General features: G+C 37.1%; 2 protein-coding genes across 2 annotated transcripts; both read left to right on the top strand.

The window, feature by feature from the left end:
- The first annotated feature begins 941 nt into the window (after positions 1-941).
- Positions 942-6,748, top strand: fuca2 (alpha-L-fucosidase 2). Its single transcript, XM_063007407.1, has 7 exons — positions 942-1,206; positions 2,135-2,322; positions 3,825-4,164; positions 4,297-4,507; positions 4,808-4,998; positions 5,225-5,333; positions 6,223-6,748. The coding sequence occupies exons 1-7, from the start codon at positions 1,025-1,027 to the stop codon at positions 6,358-6,360; spliced, it is 1,359 nt and encodes a 452-aa protein (XP_062863477.1). The 5' UTR covers positions 942-1,024; the 3' UTR covers positions 6,361-6,748.
- Positions 6,749-19,153: 12,405 nt separating this feature from the next.
- hivep2b (HIVEP zinc finger 2b) lies at positions 19,154-26,090 on the top strand (the record flags this gene model as incomplete). Its single annotated transcript, XM_063006986.1, has 6 exons — positions 19,154-23,134; positions 23,229-23,368; positions 23,459-23,634; positions 23,726-23,821; positions 23,961-24,598; positions 24,699-26,090. Coding segments are annotated over 6 exons (5,460 nt in total), but the record flags the coding sequence as incomplete, so codon positions are not given.
- Positions 26,091-27,119: the final 1,029 nt, after the last annotated feature.

The following is a 27,119-nucleotide window of genomic DNA, read 5'->3' on the forward strand; positions in this document are numbered from 1 at the left end:
GTTTGGTTAAATAGCTAATCAAATTTTTATAATATCTGATATTTCTCTATTATAAAACGTACAACACAATTAAAATACAGTCTAAAATACAATCTGGTGTCTTGTGTTTAATCAATGCCTGCAAAATTATTGTCTAAAAAAAGTCAAATAAACCCCTGAATATTCATCTTGTTTACCATAATAATAAATTACTTACAAAAAGTATAATTAGGTATTTATTAAATATGATTGTATTTGGAATCTATACTTCACGTGACGCTTGCGGCAGAACCGTTCATTAACAACAATTTCGGAAGCTCATGAATGTAACATCTAATATGATTGCGTTGGGGCGATCTGTATTGCGCAGTTTTGCGCAAAGTTATCTGATCTGTAAATCATATGCGGAAACGTGTAACGATGTATTTATCAGAATATATGCGGTAACTTTAACGCTTAAACAAAGGGACTTTACAAATACTTCCATTTATTATTTGTTACATCAGGACTTCTTATTGAAAAGTTGTACAATAAGCTCAATAACAAACCTCAATTTCAATTAAAAATAAAAAGAAATAGACATTTGAGATAAAATAAGAAAATAAATATATGTACTGAAAATGTGTCAAAATGCGTAACTCTTTTAGCTAAAAGTCAGTATAATTCAGTATAATAATTGGAAAGACATTTGTTGGGTAATTTTTGGAACGGGCTTCCACAGTAAGTACATTTTTAAACCTGTGGAACCGACCATAAAGCTTTCGAGTCGACTCTCAATTCCAAATACGCAGAGTTAGAGAATCGATTCAGTTTTGAATCGACTCCCAACCCTAGCACATGCTATTGGGGCGGCAACATTTGTTTGAATAAATAAGGAAGTGCAGCGCTTTTGCATTAGCCAAGTACAAAGATGCTTTATGATAATGATCATTTACAATAGTAAACCATCACGTTACAATCACATGAGCAGGAAGCGGACAGTAGCATGTGATAGGTTTGATCAGTACTGAACGATACTGTGTTTAGAGCAGGTTAATACTGCAGAATGAACAAATGGAGCTGGATTGTTTTGTGCCTGCTAATAAGCAGCTGTTACAGTCAGTATCAACCAACATGGGAATCGATTGATTCAAGACCTTTGCCTGACTGGTTTGATCAAGCCAAGTTTGGTATTTTTATTCACTGGGGGGTCTTTTCAGTGCCCAGTTATGGCAGTGAATGGTTCTGGTAAGTTCTGCAAATACTTTATTCAGTTCATACAGTGCCTAACATAAGTAGCCCTTTAATTACTTTTATATTTTACTACACAGTGTATTATGTCAAATCGTGCAACATTTTAAAGTATTTTAACAATGTACTTAATTTAAAAAAAGATTTTAACACCTTTCATCTTTGATTTTATGGAACATCTCATCTTGCCATTCCTTCCAGTAGCTTTTAAAACAAGTAAGGTGTCTAATCACAAAAGCACAGATCTGGATAATTATGTAAGAACATCTCAATAAGCGATAAACTACACCACAATAATCTATTCCAACACTCTACTCAAAACTACTTTGCTAAAAAAAAAAAAAAAAAAAAACAAGCACAGAGATGTTTATATAAAATTTGCACCCAATAACATAGAGAAACTGGAGCACTTTTGAAACAATGTACTTAGAATTAGTGGTCAAGAACATGATACCTATAGAAAAGTATGGATACAGGAGCATCATGACATAGACCACAATGTTGGGCCACCTCTCCCCTCAGGGTTCACTTTACATCTAATGATAGTGATAGAATCAATACATTGTTTGATCACTGTGAAAATTTATGATATCCACTATTCACTCACCAGTCACCATATTTTAACACAAACAAAAGATTTTGAACTGTCAGAAGAAAAATGGAGAAATTGTTTATATCATAATGGTCTTCCCAATACCAATATTATTTAGGTTGTCTTTTTTCTTTTAATAGTTGTTAAATAATGGTTTAGCGGTTAATAAGGTCCTTTAGGTGTGTTACATCATATGTCTTGATAATATGTGTCTTAACTTTTGTTCCCCCTATGTTTTCTTTGCTCATTTATAGTGTAAGTGATTAGTGAAATAATAATAATAACTCTTACACAATGATTCTAGAAGTGACATGGTTTATATCTTGTCTGCAGGTGGTACTGGCAGGGCCAAAAAATCCCATCCTATGTGTTTTTTATGGACAAAAACTACCCGCCTGGATTCACATATCAAGAATTTGCACCCCAGTTCACAGCAGAATTCTTTGATGCTAAGCAGTGGGTAGACATCTTTGCATCATCGGGTGCAAAATATATCGTCCTCACAACTAAACATCATGAAGGTTGGTGCATAAGAAATTGTACAGAAATTGTAACACAATATAGGATAGTTACTGAATGCTCTAAAATTGCAGCCACAATTAAATAAGATTAAATAAGCGTTACCAAGCTTCAACAGCATGGCTGATAAATAGAAACGTTTTGTTGTAAAGACTGACGAATGAACAGACACTACCTCAGTGTAAGGAGCAAAATACCTGGACCTTAAGCACAAGTAACATGGTCTAATTAGTCCATTTTTACATTTCTTAATTGCATTGGGCAATGGAATGCGTAGACTTTGGTAGTCATACCAAAGGTACAAGAATTGCTTTGCATGGTCTTATAACGGCCAACAAACATTAGGCATTTTTATAGTACCAGATGCACCCTATGGTGCAAACCTTTTTTTCCTGATTTTTTTCTCTCTCGACTGCTCCTGTAATTAGGGGTCACCACAGCGGATCATTCTGGTCAGCATATCTGATTTTGCATAATTTTTATGCCGGATGCCTTGCCTGACGCAACCCATTTTTGGGCTTGGGACTGGCACTGAGAGTGCACTGACAAGTACACCTCCCAATGGCTAGGCTGTTCGACTATATCCCCCCTTCCCTCCAGACATAGCCAATCATGTCTGCGTGTAGACACCTGACTGGTCAATAGATTCGAAACTCCGGATCTCAGCAGTAGTAAACTAGCTAATTTTACTCCTGTGTCTCCCTGATGATGTTTCTGTATATTAGGATAATAGTGCCAGTAATTTCACGAACACCAAAATGTTGACTAATTCAGCTTTACTAAACCTGGTTGCAAAATGTGAAGTAGATCTCCTTCTCCTGCAACCCTCAAAAACTAAAAGATTTTCTTTTCTTTTTTTTATTTAATCCATCCTCTGTAAACTATTGCTTGTGTCAGTAGGTTGTGCTGTGACTTTAACACAGTAAATCATTATTCAAAACTAGTGCTACAGGCCTGTAAGGAAGCAGTTTTGGCAATAGTTTTAAAAGCCTGCTTTTTCTTTTTACCCACTTGGTTATTTTGGCACTGTATATTGGTAATTATCACTTACAAATCTAACAAAAATAAATAAGCATTTATAAAAAATGCATGAAAACTGTATGATGGATGTCTAGGTGTAATGTCTGTGTGGATAGATAGCTATGGGTACAATTTATCTGTATTTGGTTTAGTAGTTTAATTACCTTTCAGATTGTTTTACATTTATGTGCAAGGTTAAATGATGTGATAAATTTCATAGAGCCAATTTTAAGGTTTCAAAGTTCAAACATTATATTATATATAAACGTTATATAACATTAAAATAAAAGCTGAGTAGACAGTAGTTCATAGTTCACTGTATGCCAGATTAAATAGGACTTTTTCACATCTTCAGCATATCTGGTAAAATGGAGTATCTGTACGTACCGGAGTATGTGTCCGGTTAAATAATTGCAGTAATTGTAGTCCTAAAATCTAATTAGCATACAGAAAATGACATGTGATCAACTTTATTTCTCTTAAGGTTTCACCTTGTGGGGCTCAAAGTATTCCTGGAACTGGAATGCAGTGGATGTTGGGCCAAAGCGAGACCTAGTTGATGAGATATCCTCCGCTTTGCGGAAGCACAGTGACCTGCGTCTTGGACTCTACCACTCTCTGTTTGAGTGGTTTCACCCTCTTTTCAAGGCAGATGCTGCCACCAATTTTACTACCACCTCATTCTCCACAGAGAAGAGCCTTCCTGAGCTTTATGAGATTGTGAACAAGTACAAACCTGAAGTTCTATGGTCTGATGGAGATGGAGATGCCCCAGACACGTACTGGAACAGTACAGGCTTCCTAGCATGGCTGTACAATGAGAGGTGAGGAATGTTGTTTCGTACTATAAATAAATGTAAAAGTATTAAAAATGAGGTATTGCACAGTATTGTGAACAGTATTTTTTTAATGTTCTTAGATCCTAGTAAATGACTTGTTACTTTGTGTATGTACAGCCCTGTGCGAGACACTGTGGTCACAAATGACCGTTGGGGAAAGGACAGTATTTGTACACATGGTGGGTATTATACTTGTGCTGATCGCTACAACCCAGGACACCTGCTGAAACACAAATGGGAAAACTGTATGACCATCGACCAACGCTCATGGGGTTACAGACGAGATGCTAAACTCAGTGACTACCTCACTATCGAGCAACTGATTAAGGTCAGTGCTGCAAAGAGTTATACTCTGAATTGTGTAGATATTGATATTGCAGAATACAGAGATAGAACTTTGAGAATACTCCTCTAAACAGAATATCTATTTATCTCTTTTACATTCTCCTCATTGTGTATGGAACTTAACAAAATAAATATTTGTAATATATTGTTTTTAATTAAAGGTTACATTGTTTCATGTGTTCAGGGTAAAACTGACCTAACTAACACTTTTTTATTTTTACCCATGATGCCAGTATTTTTGTAGCTGACTATATAGGTTTGTGTTCTGTCACGTGCTTTGCAGACCCTTGTGGAGACAGTTTCATGTGGAGGAAATTTGTTAATGAATGTAGGTCCAACACACGATGGCCGTATTGTTCCTATATTTGAGGAGAGACTTAGGCAAATGGGGCAGTGGCTCAGTGTTAATGGTAATGGAATCTACAATACTACTGCTTGGAGAGCTCAGAATGACAGTGTAACACCTGGAGTGTGGTAAGTTTCAATATATATATATATATATATATATATATACTGTATATGTACATACATATATTCTGAGAGCTCAAAAGAAGTTATTTCTGGTTGTAAATATACATAATTGACCTAATGCACAACTGTGTAATTCATGCAGCAAACAGCAAACAATAAATAAATAAAATTATCAATGAAAAGTGGTAGTTTTAAGTGTTAGTTTATTTGATTGTGTTTTTTGTAATAGGTACACATGGAAGCCAGAGGAAAAAGCACTCTATGCATTTTTGCTCTCATGGCCAAGCAAAGGATCTGTTATTCTCAGTGAGCCTGTGGTGTCAGAAACTAAAACACAGGTTAGTAACGTTTAATGTTTTATTTTTTCAATTCATCCACTGATATGTAGTTACATTTTTCCTTTTGCATAATATTGAAATGGCAGTGCTTTTAACAACAGTTATGTCAGGCAGAATACAGTCCAAAGTCCTTTTTTAATTTACTGGAGCAGAGGTTATATGTATTAATATTTTATATTAGAAATACTAAGTTAATTTGCACAGCAATTTACCGGGTCAAGACCTGGTACAGTTGCTGGGTGGCCTTGTGTGAGCAAATATCAGTGCATTGCTGAGTAAGAGGTAATGTTGTTATGTTACAGTGGTAATGTTGCAGTCAGGTACTGTATAAATTATAACACTGCACTAAGTTGGGTTTGGTAATTAGTAGGCTATAAAAATGTGTGCATGTCTGGCCAAATGGCCTGTTTTGTTTAAGTAAAAAATACGGTGTAGCATGGTAAAGTCTCCAATAGGCCCTCATTAACTCTTTAGGATTCATGTTAGGCAGGTCACACTGTTAAAGCCAAGGCTGGATCTGGAAAACTGAACTGTTAAAGTCAAGGCTGGATCTGGAAAACTTAACTATTTAAGTCAAGGCTGGATCTAGAAAACCAAACTAAAGTCAAGACTGGATCTGGAAAACTGAACTATTTAAGTCAAGGCTGGATCTAGAAAAGTAAACTATTAAAGTCAAGGCTGGATCTAGAAAACAAACAAAAAACAAGCTTTTTATACATTTAAATATGGACTTTAGCTTTTGAATGTGTAAATATTATGTAAATTCAGTAGTATTCAAATGTTGACATTTGTTTTGACAGCCATATACACTCCCTGCAAAGGTTGTTTCTGTATCTGTGTTGAGCACTTTTTGTTTTCACACTGCTTTTTATGTCTAATTCTGCTTTAGGTGCAGTTGCTGGGCTATAATTCACTGAAGTGGGTTCCAATGAAACCCAGTGGTCTACAGGTTTACATTCCTACTCTGGCTCCTGATCAGATGCCATGCTCCTGGGCCTGGACATTACGCCTTACTGGTGTAGCTTAGTGACATTACTTGTCTCAGGTAATAAAGTCCCACAGGAACTGGTCATTTGGAATTGCTCAAATAGTAAATATGGATATAGGCGAAAAACAATACTGTAATTTTAACCATTTAAATTTTTTTTTTTGATTCATTCAATTCAAAGTTTTAATTGATTAATGTTTTTTTATAATGTAATGCTTAGATTTTTCTAAGTTACTACTAATTGAATAATGTGGGTTAAAATGTTGAAAAGGAACAATGCATGTGCATTTTAAATGAATCAGGGGGGTTAAAAATATGTAAATTTTAATTCTTTGCAATGAAGGGAAATCTTGAGCAGATAATAAATGCTTCACAGAAAAGTCTTTTTAAATCATTGTCTTATAAATACACATAAAATAAAATATTAAAAAGCATTTATCGTCTGTTTCAATTTTGTACTGATCAGTTTTGTACTTATCTGCTGCTGATCTTATTGTGGCTATATTTAAGTTGAGTAATTCACAAATACACTGCAGTGTATAGACACACAAAACTGCTTATGATTTGCATAAGCAACACGGAAATATGTATTGTGTGGATGTTTTTAATACTCACTCCAATTGAAACTAGGCATTGCACTGCGTAATCTTAAGCATGTGTGTTGGCACTCCTGATAAGACAGTTTGGAATTACTTCATTTATGCTTCAGCATTCAGCAGTCCTCTTCACATGGGGTAGTGATAGCTCAGTGGTTTTCAGTTATGAATATGGAGGCTGAGAAAGGACACTGAATTTCATTTATGTAAAGGATTAATACAGGATGATTTGCTTTTGTCTTTCATACATTCTAGCTTTAAAGCTCAATACGAACTCTTCTTTTGATGAGTCGAGGAATTATACAAAAGCAAACAAGCTTCTTTCAATTGACCCTGCTTGGCCAGTTGAAATAACAGCATAGTACACTTATGAAAGTGTTTGGAATCTGAGAGCATCACATGCCAGAAGGAAACACACGTGCATACTTCCCTCCCCCTAGAAACTCCCTATCTGAGTTATTCAGGGCAGCCATGTCAGGAATAGCACCATACTGTTTACACATATTACAGGCACCTTTAACTTGTGTTGGTGTTGGTGAAATGTTTGAATGAATGTGTAGTTCCATCCTACTTAATATCCAAACTGATATGCAGTGAGTACAGGGAGGACCTTTCCCAGTTGGCAATCCAAGAGGGGGTCAGCATGTAGTTTCATCAGCTTATTGTTATGCTTTGACAAGGCACAATGAAGACAGTATATTACTGAAGAAAAAAGCCTGCTGAGGTGTTAAAAGGCAGCACATATTGCTTAAATATTTTTGTTTCTTGTACTTAGCTGACCATTATTGCTAATTGATCGTTGCTTGGACTGACTAAGTTATTTCACCTGCTTATTGTGGAATTATTATTATTATCACTCACTTTCTTAACCGCTTATCCAACTGGGAGCGGGGGGAGCCTATCCCAGCTTTTCAATCTGTGAAAGGCACACAGTAACACCCTGGATGGGATGCCAGTCCATCGCAGAGCACACACACACACACATTCACCTATAGGGCAATTCAGTGTTTCCAATTAACCTTTTTGGACTGTGGGAGGAAACCGGAGCTCCCGGAGAAAACCCACACAGACACGGGGAGAAACTCCGCACAGAATGGACCCAGACTGCCCCGCCTGGGGATCAAACCCAGGACCTTCTTGCTGTGAGGCGACAGTGCTATCCACCGAGCCACCGTGCCGCCCTATTATTATTATTATTATTGTGGAACCTTTCTCTATTATTGTGCCCCTGTTCCAACTATTGTAAGTGTGTTGCAGATCTTCAATTTTACTTTCATCAGCTAAGTATTTAAGAAAATTAACAAATCACAGATTATTTTTATTGCATTTTACAAAATGTCCAAACTTCTCTGGAAATTAGATTTGTATATATAAACACTAAATATGAGTGCAGAGCAATGACTACACCACTAATTCAAACTCCTTTTTTGGATATGCACAAAAACAAACATCTTATTTTAGTAACAGTGTTGCCCTGGTGCAGTTCTACCAAAACAGAGTTTGACGGGTAATATATTATTTTCAGGGCCATTTGAAAGCCCTTATCAGGTTTGCCAGCTTTAGGGGGCGGTCTGAAAACAAAGAGCATGTTGCTGGCTATTAAACCACTGTCGTGTTCATCCTTTTGACAGGGTTAAAAATAATTCTGAAAATTAATGTGTATTCTGACATTAAGGACAGCGGTGTTGTGTATAACAGCCATCCCTTCCAACCCCGAATGTGTTATGTTAGAGTCTTTGCTAGGACTGCTGTGTTTATTTAAGTGGCTAATTTTTTAAAAAAGAAGGCTTTACACATCTATCACATGGCCAAATGTATGTTTTTAATAAGTGCCAGCAAGGCCATAAAAAACAACCATATGGATAGTTTTTCTCCACAATATCAATCCTTTTTAATAACTGAGATCAGTAATTTTGGCCAATCCAATTGCTGATGTGCACAAAATCAAGTATAAAGTAGGCATAGACAACTATTAGTAGTTGAATGGGTTGTATTAAAGAGCTCAGTGACTATTAACCTGCCACTGTAAGTGGATGCCACTTTTACAGTGAGTCAGCTGCTTTAATTAAATTTTTTTTTACTGTTAATTGAAATTGAGGCACTTGGGTGACTAAGCAGTCTATTATGTTAGCCCCGGTAGATGCGAGTTTGTATGTCAGAGGTGCTATCAGCCAGCCAGGCATCTACACATGTCTTTGGGAGAGGGGGGCAAAGCCCTGCAATGGACTTGTGCCCTGTCCAGTGTATTCCTGTCTTGCGTCCAGTGTTTTCTGATGGAACCTGCAAAACTTACTAGTATAAAGCGATTGATGAAAATACAAATGCCATTTCAGAAAAAGTTGGGACATTGTGTTAAATGCAACAAAATGAAAAGTCTGTGATTTGTTAATGTTTTCAATGATCAGCTTCATTGTATTTTGTCAATATAAACACATTTAGAACTTGCTACCTAAAACACACTCAAAACGGTTGGGGTAAAGGCAAACTAATAATGAAAAGTTAAAGTTGCAGTGTTTTAATTCACAGTAAGCAGGTAAATTGTTAAGAACATTCCTCAATGAACATGTTCCTTATAAAGAACATTCCTCAATGCCAGACTAAGAATAACTTTTTATTTTCACCATCTACTGTACATAATATTCAGGGAATCCAGAAAACATCAGTCTGTTTAAGGCAAGGCAGAAAACACTGTTAGATGTGTGTGACCTTAGAACCCTCAGACAACATTGCATGAGAAACCATCATGCTACTGTGCTAAATATAGCCACATGCTTGGGACTATTTCGGAAAACCTTTGTTACTAAACACAGTTCACTGCTGCAACAAGAAATGCAACCTAAAGCTCTATTACACAAAAAGACAATGGTACATGAATTCTAATCAAAAACTGAGCTCATCTCAAGTTGAAAGACAGTGGAAACAAGTTGTGCTCAGATGAGTCCACATTTCAGCTTGTTTTTAGAAACATCAGATGTAGTGTTCTCCATTCCAAAGACAAAAAGAACAATCTAGACTGTTGCAAAACCAACATGTTATGGTTTGGGGTGCAACAGCGCCCACAGCATGAGTGACTTGCTTTTGTGTGAAGGTGCCACTGACATGGAGACATTTTAAATTTTGAGATTTTAAAGAGATACATGCTTCCATCAAGATGACTTCTTTTACAGAAAAATGGTCTTTTTATTTCAAGACAATGTCAGCCCTCATCTGCATACACTACAACAGTGTGGCTTTGTAGACACAGATTGCGTGTGCTTGACTGGACTGCCTGCAGTCCAGATCTGTCTCCTATTGAAAATGTATAGAGCATTATGAGAAGGATCAGACAACAGTGACCTTGGACTGTTGAGCAGCTAAAGTCTTGCATCAAGCAAGAATGGAGAAAAAAGTCCTCAGTTCTCAAAGTTTTTTACAATAAAGTTGATCAGTGAAACATTGAAAATATTTTTGTACTTTTGTCAGTTAAATAAAGATTCAAGGAAATTAACAAATCACTGATTCTACTTTTTACTCAAGCTTTTCTGGAAATAAGGTTTATAAAATGAAATGAAAATTGTATTTGTGTAGAAGCAATAGCAGCTCATTTGTAAAGCTTTAGCACACCTCCATTGAACTCACAATTTCCCATCTGCCAGAGTGACTAACAATTTATCATGTGTCAGGCTGACACATAATTAGAAATTTGAAATGCTAGGAAAATGTAGCTATCATATCTTTACCCATCCTTACAATTGTAAAGTCTAGGACAGTATTTTATGGCATGGACATGCCCCCTTTAGTTATAGTAAATGCAAACATTAACACATCCATGTGCTTTATTTTAACTGAATATTTTAACTGTTTCAGCCTTGCAATTTCCTCATGGACAAGTGAGGAAATGTTTTTTCTAGTTTGTTGGAGAAGAATGTGACCTAACCTGAACCCCATTCAACACTTGTGGAATGAATACAATGCCAGCTCCAATCCAGGCCTTACTGCTTAACATTAGTACCTGATTTACTAATGCTTTTGACTGTATAGAATCAAATATCTGTGGATAACAGTTTTTATAACAGCAAAGGGGAATCAAGTTATACACTCTGTATGATCCACAATGCATTATTCATTTGAAACAATGACTCAACTGTGTGGATGTAGCTGTAATATTTTAAGTAATATGGCCTTGCTTTCCTACAGCTGTGTTCATCTTTTCTTAACACTGAATTAATTCATCTTGCCTTCCCATGGCCTTCCCTCCCTTTCTCTGTGGTGGAAAGGTGCAGGTTCAGTGCAACCTGAATCTATTTCTATCCTTGTGTATTCTCTTCTGGCTGCTTCTCATTGTCACGGTGATAGACATCTCCACCAGCCTCCCTCGGCCAATCAACACACCAGGTGTTTATGCCAAGAAACATGATCATTTTCTATTTCCTTCCCACTCATCTTGCATAAGACTGAGGGATTAGAAGCAGAGCTTGGAGAGGAGCACACCGAGCAAATCAGGAACCCTGGCAGTGCCACTGAGGATAGAAAGCATAGTGAGGAAAACTGGAGGGAACTGCACGTAATGGATATGCCAAGGTAAGAAGGAGGAACTTAATCATGGGAGTATTCTTTCAGTTTATATATAAATATTAATATTGTCTAAATACTTTTCCAGTTAGGCATGTTTGGATAAATTTGTATCTTTTTTGCTAACATTCAAGCCTTGGGGACATATAAGTGTAACAATGAATTGTTTTCCCACAGACATGTATATGTTCATATTCACTTAAATATAAAGACCTATTATAAAAATATCATATTTCTTTTGATAAATATTTTCTAGATGTGTACTTACATTACATTACATTACATGCTGTAGGTTGTCTGTAGTTACAGGACATAGTAAACACACCCAAATAACACTGGTACATAAAAACTTAAACTATAATCACCTAAAGAAGAAAATGTTTCTACAATATGGAAAAATATATTCAGGCTACATATCAGTCATTCACTTTAAATCTTATATATTAAATGTATTTCTTTAGATTTTAAATTAACATATGTTAAATTATAGTGTGGCTCATTGCAAAAGCGGTTAGTGTGTGCCATACAGCACCCAGACTTAAACCTCACCTTGGCTCTGTGTCTATTAGCAGTTTGGCATGTTCTCTTTGTGTCTGCATAAGTTTTTTTATGTAATAGGGTAAAATGAACAAGTGAATGGGTAATGCCCTATGCCCTTTAAGTGTAACCATGTTCAACGCAACCTTGGTCAGTATTATGCAGGCACTGAATTTCAGTAAATGATGAATGAATGTGTGTAATCGGTATGCCAAAAGTGTTCATGTTATTAACAATATAAAGAAGGAGATTTGACAAATTTGAGAAGATCGATGATGAATACATTATTGTACAAAGAGTCAAAGAGCTTATTAATTTTAGCTTTTTTTAGTTTAAAATGACGTCTTCTAATCTCATCTAGGCAAACATAAAAGCATGAATCCCAACCCTTACAAATAACTGTAATATCTAAAATTTTTGCAAATGCATATACTGCTTTTAGAAATTACTCTGTGTATTACAGTTCTTTTAGTAGCTGCTTTAGTGAAATCAACCCATTTAAAACATTCTGTGTCACTGTACCAGAGAAACTGCAGTTCTATGTAAGGAAACAGTGTGTGTTTCCATGGCAATGAGTTAACCATGGTGCCAAATTAAGTCTTCTACCTAAAGGCATTTTCATATTAATTTCAATTTATTCACCTTCATTCATCTCCCTAGTTTTCTCTAGATGTGGAATATCTCCAAAAACTGATGTCATTATCCAATTCCCTTACATTCGACTTACATCAGTGAACAGACATTTCTTACTGTCCTACTGAATAAAAATACAACGCATTTATCATTCCTCTGCCAACAAAAGCTCAGGCTGAAAGTGTTTCATTGAATAGTGTGGTCTTTTTGAAACTCTACCCACTGGATGAGACAAACGCATATCAAATACAGCAAAAATAGGTATGTTGTTGCCATGGGAACATTCTTCATTTCTTCACTCCTTATGGTGAATGTCATTTACATTATAATAAGATTAAAGAGGCAGTTTAGCGGCAATTATACTGCTCTTAAACAGGATATTTAATGAACAGTAGTCAACTGACAGTAAAACTATGAACTGTTATATTTATCAGATTTTCAGTTACTGCTTAAATTACTGGAGCAAGATGAGAAAATGCTCTAGACAGGATACCAATCCATCACAGGGCACCACACATTCACCCAGTCACTATTGTCTAGGGACAATACACCTGCTAATGTTTTTAGAGGTAGGAAAAAAGTACACTGCATGGGAAAACATGCCTAACTCCTCACAGAAAATGACCAAAGACGAGGATCAAAAGCTGACACCCAGTGTAGACACACCACCATAACATTAAAAGCTTTGGCTGTGGCCTCTTTGTGATTACCAAAAAATTGGTCATAAAGAGAGTAAACACGATCACCACTCCATCAGGTGACCATTCATAAAAATGAAATGCAGGGACATTTTTTATTTGGCAGGCATATATAATTAAAAAAGCCAATGTCAATATCTATGAAAAAGAAATAAATGGAGATTCTGGTTCTGGTAAATTCTTCTTTACCTTATTTTCTCTTGGCTTACACTGTCCTTTTATTCCTATTCCTTTTATTTTTTGGTATTACTCCCTTCTTGCCCTTTTTTAAATAATTCTTATCTCCAACATTCCCACCACATACTCTTCACTGTTTCTTCACCTTTCCATCTGACACTTGAACAAATTGAACAAAAGATGATTCTGGTCACTCTAATGTAAATGCCGTAGTGATCTATCTGTGAGCCAGTAAAAAGGCTAGCCTACTAGTGTGTGCTAATTTCCCTACATTATTATTATCTTTTTAATGTCATTACTACAAATTAATTTTCATCAATCACTTTATCTTGGTCAAGGTTGCACTGGGTCCAGGAAACACTGGATGCAAGGCAGGAATAGGTGAGTTAGCGTAACAGACCACTGCGCTACCCGGGCACCATTAAAAAAAAAAAATTTAAATTGTTTAAATGTTTTAAAAACTAATAGTTCAATTGTAAACAATTTATGGATTTAAACAGAGACACTGGTGCAGAAATCTTACTAATTTCTACCCAAAACCAATTAGAGTTAGGCTAATTAGTCATAGTGTTAAAAAGCTGTGTACAACTGCATACTGCCTACTATGGAATGCTTGGCAAGTCCACTGGCAGTACAATTATTTGCTATACTATAAAGTACAGTTGTTTGCAAGTTGGTATAAATTTCATGGGATGGCAGGAAGACAGTTATATAGCTAGCTTGTTAACTTTGTGTTAATTTGCATACTGCATACTAAAGAATGTGTAAAAATACAAATGTCACTACTGGTCCTAAACTAATTAAACATAGTGCTTTGTAATGTGTCCACCTGCTGTGTCCATGCTGTCTGCCAAGGGGGCACCTCAAAAGCTTCACTCAGTATACCTCGGGACAGCTCTTTATAAGTGCACCTCAGACTTGGGAATGAGTCCCAATTTCCTAAATCCTTGTGTCTGTTTATTGGTTCTGTTTGTTGTTGAATGCCTTGCTGAAGGTCGGACTTGATGACCAGCCCGACTTCTCCAGCTGACCTTTTTAGCTATTGTTTCTTTTGTTCTGGGTTTCAGGTACTCGGCAGTGCACGATATAAGCTTTTTGGTTTTATAGCTATGATCGCAGGCACCCTTCTGCTTTAAGTTTTCCCATGGGTGGCATAGCAACATTCTATGTTTTTAGCTGATGCTGGTTAAATGTGTTCCTCCTTTTGTTTCTCTGGTGAGTTTTTGTTTTACAACTCACCAGTGGATTGAGTAGCCAACGGGCTTGCATCAGCTTTTGTTTGTAACTACTTAAGTCTATCAATTTGTTTTGTTCTGGCGAGTGCATGAAGTGCAGTGTTTCTACATCAGTGGTGCGGTCACCTGTCTTTTCCACCTGTCTAGCTTTGGGCTGTGGCTTTCCTTTTGTTTTGTATTTTTTTAAATTTTATATGCTTTTATTTTCATCAATCGCTGGTCAGAGTTGCGGCGGGGTATGCTCAATGGGAAAACACTGGATGCATGAAAGGAACTCACTGGACATCACAGAGCTTCGTCCACCCCCCCTCTCAGATATAGCCCATCATGTCTGTGTAGATACCCAGCCAGTCAAAAGCATTTGATCCATGTTCGAATCTCAGTGGTGATGGGCTAATTTACCACTGTGCCACCCAAAAGCCCCCAGATTTTATTACTCTTATTATTTTTTTATTTCATTTAGCTATTATTTTACCTTTTTAATTTAGTGTCTTTTCAGCCACAGTATTTTTCTCCCTTGAAAAAACAATTGGGTTAAACTCTAAACACTGCAGGTGTGGGGTTACATCTGGTGTTATTGTTGTGAGGTGCTCACTATCCCTTAACACTGTTTAGTACTAATATAAGCTCACACACCTGCTATAATATGACATGATGGGTTAAGTGATTCAGTTACTATTTCTTCACCCATCAAACATTGAAAACGATAATACTTATTCTTTTGGACTAAAATGTTTATAATGTTCTATGTTTGCAAAACATTTTGTTAGCTCTTTGGCTGCAAAATAGGCCATTTCCCAGCAAGATCTTTGTATGGAGGCGTGTGTGTGTGTGTGTGTGTGTGTGTGTGTGTGTGTGTGTGTGTGTGTGTGTGTGTGTGTGTGTGTGTTGTAAGAGATAGCGAGTAAGTCAGAGAAAGTGGGTAATATAAAATTTTAAGATTTTAAGCAGGTGTGCTTTATATAGTGGAAAATCCAGGTGTGAGGTACACCCAGTGGGAGAGACCATTATGTTAATACAGTAGAAAGAGATAAGAGGCTTGACCTTCAATGTTCATTCACAATCAGCTGTATTAGGGTCACATACACAAAACTGAACCAAGAACTACAAAAGAGCAGTATAGCATTATATTATCTGTAAAGCAGTGGGAAAAAAGAATATATAATTTAGACATGTCTCTGCCATTGGATGGTTAACTTTCGCCTTATGTCTGACAACTATGCTGGGAAAAGGACCACAAATTAACACACCTCTATAAAATAAAAATAGCAATCAGATTAAGTACAGAACTACATAACACTACAGAACTACAGTAGAGAAAAGCGATTAAACTAAAAACAGCCGAATAGTCAGGGTGGTTACTAGGATAAGGATTTGGAAATTGGAAAATTTTAGAGCACTCAGTCATGTACTGTACAAGGAAATTGTAGGTCCTGGCAGTATGCAATGGTAGTTATGCCAAGTAAATAATCCTCTAAACAAGTCAACACTATTTTTTTTCCCAAAAAAGCTGGATATGCGGATAAAGAATTTATTGTACTGAACACATGTACGTATATGTATATATGACAAATAAAGGCATTTCATCTGCCCTAGATTTTATTGTAAACAAACGAAACAAAATGCTTTTTTTCTACATGCTAATTTATACAAAGCACATAAGGGAAATGAGCTCTATGCACTGCCTTCCGCACCACTGAAAGCGTCTTTCAGTGTGGGCCGTTGCACAAGCCCTAACAGGGCCCCATTGCTATTTTTGTTCCTGGATACACGTCTCAGTGAGGTATTTTCTGTGGTGACTCGCTTACATCTGTAGGTCTGATAGTGTACCCTCAATACACAAGACGTGGATCATTAATGGGACTTAAACCTGCCAAATTTGGCTATTCACCTGCTTTATCTGAGGGCGATGAACTGGAATATGGCAGTTGGGAATTATAAAGGGGGCTGGATATGACTGGATATATTGGATAAGGCTATATTTGAGCACCAGGTTTGTACATGTCAATCGATATGTTTGATGTTGTTGAAGCTGTGCTTGCTTGAGGGTGACTCGCCAGCTTGAGTCTGTCCTTGACTGCTCTGCTGTAATTCATGGTGAATAAGCCATGATGCAGTAGTTTCCTTGGTAAAATGCCACTGTGTTTTTCATTTGCTGTACTGCTTGATTGTACAAGTTGCCAGGCTTTGGCTGTGGTGGCTGCTGAGACTGAGGGGGGCTGATATGATGTAATGACATTCCCTTAGTTCTGAAAATATTTTCCAATGACTTGCATGTGGTTTCAGTCTTCATGATGTAGCTGTAGTGTTTTTTTAGTTGTGGTACTATGGTGTTAAAATGAGAGGTGGTAACAGTTGGTCAAACCTTTACACATTTCATTCATCAGCTCTGAGACTACTCTGCATGTAACATTACCAATAAAAACACACCTATATACAGCAATATACATTATATAATATACATTTTTTAAATACATGTGTCTATGTGATTGGAAATTTCCTATTGCGCTACTGTAATGCTCACTGTGTATAAAAGGACACTGATAAATTTCTACTCATTTTATTTCATATTGGTCCATTCACTTATTCATTCCTCAGCACAGAGGGAGACCCAAGAATGAGATCAGAGTGACCTTGAAAGGATCACTGTTGACTCTCATCACTTTCAGAGACCTATCAGTAGTCAGGCCATATCCATCTACGTTTTAGTAACTTGACATTTCAGCAGCACTTTTTAGTCTGTGAATTGCGATAGTATGACTCGTCTTGAAGTTAACTTTATTTTTTCCCCTGTTATAATTGTGTGTCTATTAACGACCTAATTAACACAAGCTTAAAGGTCTACACAAGATAATCGTATATAACCCTACTAAAGAAACATCACTATATGTAAAATGAATAAAAGGTGCAATTAATCCTGATCGCCACATTCAGGGAGTATATTTGACTTCAGTTGCGGTTTATAGTGTTAAATTTTTTTGACATCAAAACATTGCCCCACTCCTTAACTGAATGCATATTTGGAACTTCTCCAGTGGTCCCACCAACTGTCAGCTGTACCCCTTGTACAGCGGTGTCAACTATCCATAATCACTATAGTTGGCAATGTAAAATAACAATGCTGAGGTACTGTTACTAGCTCTACCTAGCAACTGTGCTGTGTCTAAGCAAGATTCAAACAAACTTTCCAAGGTATGTGTCATATAGGTTGCCATGCACACTATTAAAAACTCTGTATAAAACCACACTATTTAAAACCATCATATAAACTCATTTTAGAAAATAAGTAGCTGGGGTGCTGCTTGGGCAAGTGGTTTAATGTGCCAACCTACCCCTGTTGAGACCTCAAGTTCTCATGTTCAAATTCCAGGCAGTGCTATTGACCTGGCTGGACATTCAAACAGGCACAATTAGCTGTGCCTGAGGGCCAAGAATGGAGATTGACAGGGTTTCATTCATACTATACAACTCCACCATCTGCTGTCTGGACAAGGCACTTGCGATAGTGATGGATGCTTTGCAGAGTGCATAGTGTGGTTCATGGTTTGCAATACAGCTTTTGGGGAGACTCCATCGCTGGCAGGTGCATCTGGTGATTGTGTGCCTGTTGGAGGAGCACATAATAGCATCACCTTTTTCAGCCAGTGCAGCGCTGGTGCAGGTGGAAAGAGAATTGCATTATGGGAATTGTCATAAATTAGATGAAGATTGGAAAAAAAAGCTTTCTGTATGTGGATTTAGAGTTTTTAAATGCCCCCAAAAAAGTAAAAATTGCCTAGCACTGTCTATTTAGCTCCACTCTTTTATCTCATTAAAATAAAAATGTTAGCACTATATTGGTTAGCATTGGTTAGGGTCTTTTCAGTATCTTTTCAGAAATGTATTTAATAGCAGCCAAATATATATATATATATATATATATATATATATATATATATATATATATATATATATATATATATATATATATATATATATATATATATATATATATGCATATTGGCTTTTCTAAACAAAATTATTTTAATTGAATTTTTGGCTAACTTTTAGAATGTTTTAGTCAGCTTACATTTATGTTTATTATGTTTTTCCCTAGGTAACAAGAACTGGTACATGGGCCTACACTGAAGACACTGAACATTAATTGCAATGAGGGCAGACGTCAAACACTGAAACAAGAAAAGATATGCCCCTACAAAAACATGCAATCAGACTAAAGGCCTTTGTCCAAACAAACCTGGAAATAAACCACAAAATACATATGTACTGAACTAAATTAAAAGGACATTTTGTACTCTCAAGCCTGATAGTAAAATTACATAATGACATAGCAAAAAATGTAGCAAAACATACTTATTCATGCTGAGAGTAACATTTGCATCATGGAGACTCCTGAACACTTGATTGCAGCCGGGTTTTTCCAACAAGAAGACATTTAAAGCAAGAGAGACACTCTAATTCTAAAATGGCCCAGCAAGACCATATTTCTGGCCCTGAGGACAACATAGAGAAACCTCATACAGATGATATAAGATCCTGTTCTAGTATTGAGACAAAGACAGAGAGTTCAGGAGGTGCTCCCTTCATACAATCCGTTGACCAGAATCCAGCCTATACATGGAGAAAGACACCCACCATCCCTTTCCCTGGCACACAGTGTTTCCAATCAGATGTTGACTTCCTGTCAGAAAGCCTGCGCAAGAAAGAGCATAAAGAAAAAAAGGCTGGAAAATATGTTTGCCATTTCTGTGGGAGGGCATGTGCCAAACCCAGTGTGCTAAAAAAACACATACGTTCTCATACTGGTGAGCGGCCATATCCATGCGTACCTTGTGGTTTCTCGTTTAAAACTAAAAGTAATTTGTACAAACACAGAAAGTCTCATACACATGCTATCAAATCAGGGTTGCTTCCACGGGATATGAAGCAAATAGGTACAGATGAAGAATTAATAGCTGAATATGGAGAGATGCCATCTGATAATGAGCAGAGCACTGACACGGATGAAGAGGTAATAAATAATATGCCCTTGGACAAAGGTACCACTATCAATACGAAGGCCAGAGAGGATAATGTACATGAAGACAGTGGTAAACTCAAACAGAAGATTCCAGGGATTACATTTACTCCAAGTTCCTCAATGATGGACACTGTGTCATCATCAGAAAAAGTATCTTTATGGCAGTTCAGAGAACTAATGGCACCTGCAGTTGTCTCTCAGGGGGACCAGGAATTTGAGCCATCTACAATCAAGCAAAGACTTGCCCTTAGGCTTACAGAGAAAAAGAGTCAGGATTCAGACCAGTCTTTATCTCTTCCCAGCTCATACAGCAAAGGAAGCACTGACTCTGGCTACTTCTCTCGCTCAGAAAGTGCAGAACAGCAGTTCATTCAACCCAGTGCAGGTGCCAAGTCATACCAAGAAATTATGTTTGGAAAGTGTTATAGACCAAACACCAAGCCAAGGCAATCAATCACTGTACAGACTTGCATGACAGACACAAATGAGACTCCATCTAGTTTCATGATTAAACTAACTAAAGGTACAGTACCTGGCAAAGCTACACCCCATCTGACCAGAGACAAAAAAGACCTGGTCAGATCAATAAAAATTGAATCAGAATCTTTTCAGGAAGAAGAGGATCAGGAAATGCCTGAAAAGTTTCAATGTAGTACTGATCTGTTAGAAACGCCATCAGAATGTAATTTACTTTTACGAAGTAAGTCTCTCCCAACCTCGTGTGAATCCAGTGGGAGTGCATCACAGACTCTAAGAAGCAGTAGTTCTTTTGATGAAAGGATGACAAGTGAAGACGTCTCCTTTCGTAGCTCAGTTGGCATAAGAAAGCTTATGAGACAAGCTGCCTTTGAGCATTCTGCTCATGAAGGACATACAGAATCAGATAACCACGCTTTGGTTTGTGGCCTAAAACCAGAGCTAAAAGTGGACAGAGCTGATGACTTCAAATTTGGAATAGAGAATTGTCCAGAATTTGAGTCATGCCTCATGATGGAAATTGCCACAAGGAAACGTAGAAAAGGAAATAAAACTATGGAAGAGGAAGATTTTCCGACCCAAAATAAACCTTCAGGCCTGTCTGAGCTCTCAGGGGACCGTTATTCAAAGCAAGATATTCAGGATGCTACTTATAGTGACACAGAGAGAAAGACTGGCAGCAATGTTATTTCAGTAATTCAGCACACAAAATCATTAAGTAGGCCGAGTTCTGCTGAAAAGGCCCCTGACTTTGAGTCACAACAAATCAATAAAAGTAGCCTTTACCAATTTTTAGAAAAGAAACATATTAAAGAAGAGCACACAACTGACCTTTTTATGAACTATGGAAAAATGGAGAGTCAGCGGATTGGAGGTAGTTTACCTTACCAGAGGTCTTACATGTCTAAACCACTGGGAGTTCCATTTGGGATCCAAGTTCCAGAGATAAGAGTTACTGAGGAACCTGACAAACCAGAAAAAATCCAAAATGTGCAGGTTAGACCAAATGATAAAAACAAAGAGGAATTCCAATGGCCACAAAGGAGTGAAACCTTGTCAAACTTCCCAGTTGAAAAGTTGCCCCCTAAAAAGAAACGTTTGCGATTGGCTGAGCTGGAGTGTTCTTCTGGGGAATCCAGCTTTGAATCTGCTTGTACAAGTCTATCCAGGAGTCCAAGTCAAGATAGCAACTTGTCTCACAGCTCAAGTTTCTCTCAGTCACTTGACAGAGAGGAAAGTGTTAATGTGGCATCCCAGTCTAAATCAGATGAATTTGGTAAACCTTTGGAGTTCTTATGTGTACCAGGAAGCTTACTTAGTCAACAAAGAGAGATGAGGCGTTCTGCATCAGAACAGGTACCCTGCAACCTACCCATGGAATTACCAGAATTTAGAAGTAAGTCCTTCGACTATAGCAACCTCTCTTCCTCATCCAGTCCTACACAATGGGACACCAATGTAAGTTCATTTGGATCTAAAGAACGAAGAAGAGGCTATTTGGTCAGACAGGCATCTTTAAGCTTTGACCCAGAAATATGTGATAAATCTTCAGGGATGAATGCTATACAAGGTAGCTCAGATCCAGTTGAAACAAGCAGGAAAGTGTCTTCACCAGACAAACAACTATTATTGGAAGGTTCCTTTACTGGTATTGAGAAAATGAGACATGCTTTGATTCACGGATGCATCTCTCCACAGCAGCTCATTTCACCAGACTTGTCTTGGATACCAGAGCAAATCTCTTATCATAGGCAGCCACTTTACCCCAAGACTCTGCAGATGCATCAGTATCATGGCTTGAAGTATAAAATAAAGAGAGAACCTGAAGAATTAAAATCAGCTGATGATTCTAGAATTGCTCTGACAGACGTGCCAAAAGATAATACACAAAGTGTCACCAGTGTTTTGTCATCAATAGCAGTTCTTTCACAAGCTCAGCCTGCTTTAGCTAATCAAAGCTTATGTGGGTTGTTTGTCCCTGTCAGATTTCATATGCAAGTACCATGCTTCGGAAACATCACATACACAAGTATATCTCATATTCTGGATTTTCATAATACCTCAAACATAGCAACTAGTAAATTTCCCCCTCAAAATAGTACATCTTTAAATAGGGTAGGCCCTGACCTAACTCAGACATCAGGACACCCCAGGGAACCATTGAACAACCCACAGACATCACCTGCAAAACTGAAGACAGGCATACCACTGTCCTTAACCTCTAGAACCATTTCAACCACAGAGGCACCCAGTGGTGGAGCTAGTAAGCGTATGCTTTCACCCACCAGCAGCATTGAACTCTTAATTGAATCCACACAGCAAAAACGAGTCAAAGACGAAAAAATGTATGGCCAGATCGTAGAAGAGCTTAGTGCTGTGGAATTAGGACATCCTGATCATGGAAAGGAGAAAATGAAGAAAAAGAATATATCAACAAATATACAAGATTCCACTGTGACTGTTGAGGAGGTAGACATGGAAGACCCAGAGCCATTGCCCAGTGGTATTTCAGAAGAGAACTCTTTACAAATGCCTATACATATCACTACCAGTCAAGTTTGTGGTATTTCTACATCTGCATTACCCAGAGACATTGCCAGTGCTTGGATGCTATCTCAGTTTCTAGGTCTTCACACTACAACATGTGTGAGTTGGTGTTATCTCAATTCCACCAAGCCTAACAGCACCCTAACAGCCCCTCATTTCTCAGTGTATGCCTCTTGGTTTGTGAAATGCCATAATCCAAACCCACCCACTCTTAATACTGGAATAGCTCTTGGTCTACTCCGATCCAAACAGAAGAGACAGAATGCCACGTACACAACTGCAGCCATGTGTCAACCTGGAATACTTGTTACGTCAGCCTTGCTGAGCCAGAAACAGGACCAGGTTCTCTTTTTTATTATCTTGTTAATTATCATGTTTTATTGTTATTCACACACGGTTGTATGTAAATAAATTTGCTTATTCTTTCATTTTGCAGGGAACAGTGGAGGCTAGAGTGGACATATGCTGTAAAACAAGAACAAAAGAAATTAAACATAAAAGTAGACCTTCAAGTAAAGATCCTGATGTTTCTGTAAGGCATACAGAGCCTGTTCGGATAAAGATATTTGAAGGAGGGTAAGTAGTATTCTTCTACACACATACCATAAACGTTTTTTGGAGAGAAAAAAAATCATAAAAACGAGTCTTTATGTCTTTATTAATCAGGTTCAAGTCGAATGAGGACTATGTGTATGTCAGGGGCCGTGGCCGAGGAAAGTATATTTGTGAAGAGTGTGGTATTCGTTGTAAGAAACCTAGCATGCTGAAAAAACATATACGTACCCACACAGACGTGAGGCCATACATTTGCAAGTGCTGTAACTTCGCCTTTAAAACTAAAGGTTGGTACACTGTCTGTGCATATGACAAATTTGTCATTGTTTTATCACATTTCAGCAGATAAGCTTAAACATTGTTTTCTTTTCGATAAAGGGAATCTCACCAAACATATGAAGTCAAAAGCTCACTTGAAAAAATGCCTTGAGCTCGGTGTTTCACCCATGAATGTAGACAATACAGACTTTGCTGGTAAACTTTTCATAAAAGTTGGACTTATTACTTATTATGTTGGTATTTTACTAATTAAAATAGTAAAATAAAAATGAGTCATAACAGTTCCTTACTAAAAGCAAGAAATACCATTTTACCTGATTCTGCTTTGATTCAGATCATGAAGATGCACAAAAATCCTCAGACATCAGAATGGATGCAGCTACAGCTATTAAACATCAGTTCTCAGATGTAGATGACTCAGATGTCGGTGATGAAGATGGAGATGAACCAGATGATGAGGAGGATGATGAATATGATTATTCTACACCAAGAACCCAATCACGAAGCACAAGTCCTCAGTCCTACACCGTAAACAAGCCATTTTCCTCTATCTGTATTACCAAGAGTAATGAAGATGATCAAACCCTTGATCAGGCAAGCACTTCAGTAGATACCTCTACATCACAACTACTCTCTCCTTGTTGGGACACACCATATCAAAGGTACAGATGTCTAAAAGGGGATCTGTCCCCACAAGGTCATTTGTCTCCACCAAGGGTTACATCCCCCTTAAGACCTCTTTCACCAAGGAAAGACTTAAAAATTAGAGGTGATCTTTCACCTGTTCGACAGCTCTCACCTTTAAGACCCATTTCACCAGGAGCAGATGTGACTAGGTATCGAGCACCCTCCCCACGTGGTCAACACAAAGGCAGAGGCACCTACCAGCACAGATCCTTTTTGGATCCGGCCAGGGGAATGAGATGTGAATCTGCTCCCCTAAGACAAAGCATTGGAACGAACCCAGAAATGGTATGTTGATTTTGATTTTTATAACATAACTGACATTAGATTAACCATTCTTTGTAGTTCTTGCACAAACAAAATTAATAATTAATAATCTTTATTGCAGAATCAGCTAGAGGTCAGTGACAACATACACAGTAGTAATAATTCATCCACGGTCTCCCACCAAGGCATCTTTAGCCACTTGCCTTTGCACTCTCAAAGCCAGTTACAAACTCCTATCCCTATGGTCCCTATTGGAGGGTTACGAATGCCCTTTGTATTACCATCTTGTGCTGCTGCAAAGAGAAACTCTTCGTCATTACCACAAGGGGACATATCAGAGAGAGCTAATTTCAGCCAGGCCTCAGTTTCTATTCTAGAACCTAGAATAAGCAACCCATCACCCCAGAGGAACGTGCAGCAGACCTCTTCCCCTGGTTTTGCCAGCAAGGACAAGAAACAAGAAGAAAGTGTCCAGATATGTGCACAGGCTATTGCCTCCCTTAAGATAACTTCAGAAGATACCACTGACAAACCTCCTGATTTTAGCTGATTTTACTATCGCTCGAGTCAAGCCAAAATTAAGCTGTAAAATGAAGGTGGTTTAGTCAGTGTGCTTTAGATAAGGTGCAATATGAGACAAAAAGGAGTACAGTATATGCACATAATTATGCATAAAAATGCACATATTTTAATCATTACAGTTCTATTTTCTATGAGCCCAATTTGGTGTGTGCATGCATATAAGACCATACAAGAAATAAAGTGTAAACAATGTAAACTCTTTGAGACCAGATATTCATCCAAGTTATAATAACAGACAAAACATTGTACCTAAAGTAATAACAGTTGTACTTTCATTTCTACATTAAACACATTTAATAATATTTTACAGTCCATACTGAAAATGGTATGTAATCGTTGCATTTAATTAACTGGTACAACCTCCTTTAACAACAATATTTCATATAGCTACAAATCTGATTAAAAATTATTTGAACAAAAGTCATTGTTCTCTAGTGTTCTCAAGTGGTCCTGAGCTGTCTAAGTTGTGAGGCAGCAAATCAGCTCCAAACCAGGATACTCCCTCCACCATACTTTACAGTTCTGTGCATTTGAGTAAGTAGGGTAAAGTTTTGGAAGGCACAGGTATGTATTGTGGAATAAATCTGAGATCTTGCCAAAGTTGAGAAATATAGTAATGATTTTTGAGAGCAGTCTATTCAGTGGTGCTCTTTTATAGAATCTCTTTGTTTAGTAGATAATTTAGTTTCAGTAGATAATATTCTAGTTAGTTCTGGAGTCCTTGTTTTAACATTTGGGTTTTCTTTATCTTCCCAGTGTGCTTTTATATAAACTTGTTGTTGTTAGCCCGGAGGTTTCAGTCTGGACTGTAAATAATGAAAGAGCACTTGTTTAAGTGTAATTACTTTACACAAATTCTGTAATTTTAGGCCACATTTTATAAGTAATCCAGATGATTCCAAAGGGCTCACATTTTTCCTGCAAATGTAAATACACAGTCCATAAATATAAAAGCTAAGAAAATGATTTCTGAATATTTATTCGACGGTTAAACTGCATTAAAAAGTCCTATTTTTTCTCATCTAAAAAGCACTTTTAGTTTTCAGATTTAGTGCATTAAACTATATTGTTATGATTATATATTGAATCATGACCATGTGATCTGCTTGTGCCTTTTAGAATTGTTTGCCTATGCCTCAGTGAGACAGAATTGTCGGATGTATTGTTAAAGCAGTAAATATAGTGTTAAACAGATCTTTGAAAGTACTGTTGATGCTTTTGAAATTGCACTTAATCTTCATGATACAGTTTGAATACTGAATACTAGCAGAGCTATGATATTGCTTGGTATATGGTTATTTGTGATTGCTAGTGCACTTTTCCTCTCGTTTAATCTTTGTACTTTTCAGCACTTATGCAACAAAGATACATTTCTAGATGTTGTTTATGTACTTTTATTTTATGTATTACTGCTATGATAACCTAACGTTATTTGTAAATGTTATGCAGTTAGATGACTCATGTAAAGCACTTTTTACTGAAGTAATTGACATGCTGTGCAGTTGATAACTGGGCTCAGTTTGGAGTCAATGTATAATTGATTTGATCAAATGGCACGACATTCCAGCCACTGTTAATTAGATCAATTATATGCACATAAACAGAGTGTTGGGTGGTAATGAATTACATATTAACTAGATCATGTCGTCAGGTTATAAAATTACAGATTACATAAAAATGCAATTATGTATTTAGTTACTAAAAGAGAGTTACTGTCAAGATGGGATGCATATTTTTAAATGTGTAAATTAATAAGAGACTTCTTTTCTAAACCTCACACAATCAGATCAGTCAAACAGTAATGTTCGAAATAAATCCTGTATGTTTACATATTTTAGACATACACCATTATCAAATTCATAAATGCCAGTAATGTAGCTAAGTAAAACATATTATTCTATGTGTAATTTCATTTTTCAATTTGGACATAACATTCTCGTTAAGCATTTTGAAACCGTTT

Source organism: Trichomycterus rosablanca, chromosome 13 (genome assembly GCF_030014385.1).
Source record: "Trichomycterus rosablanca isolate fTriRos1 chromosome 13, fTriRos1.hap1, whole genome shotgun sequence".
Taxonomy (NCBI): Eukaryota; Metazoa; Chordata; class Actinopteri; order Siluriformes; family Trichomycteridae; genus Trichomycterus; species Trichomycterus rosablanca.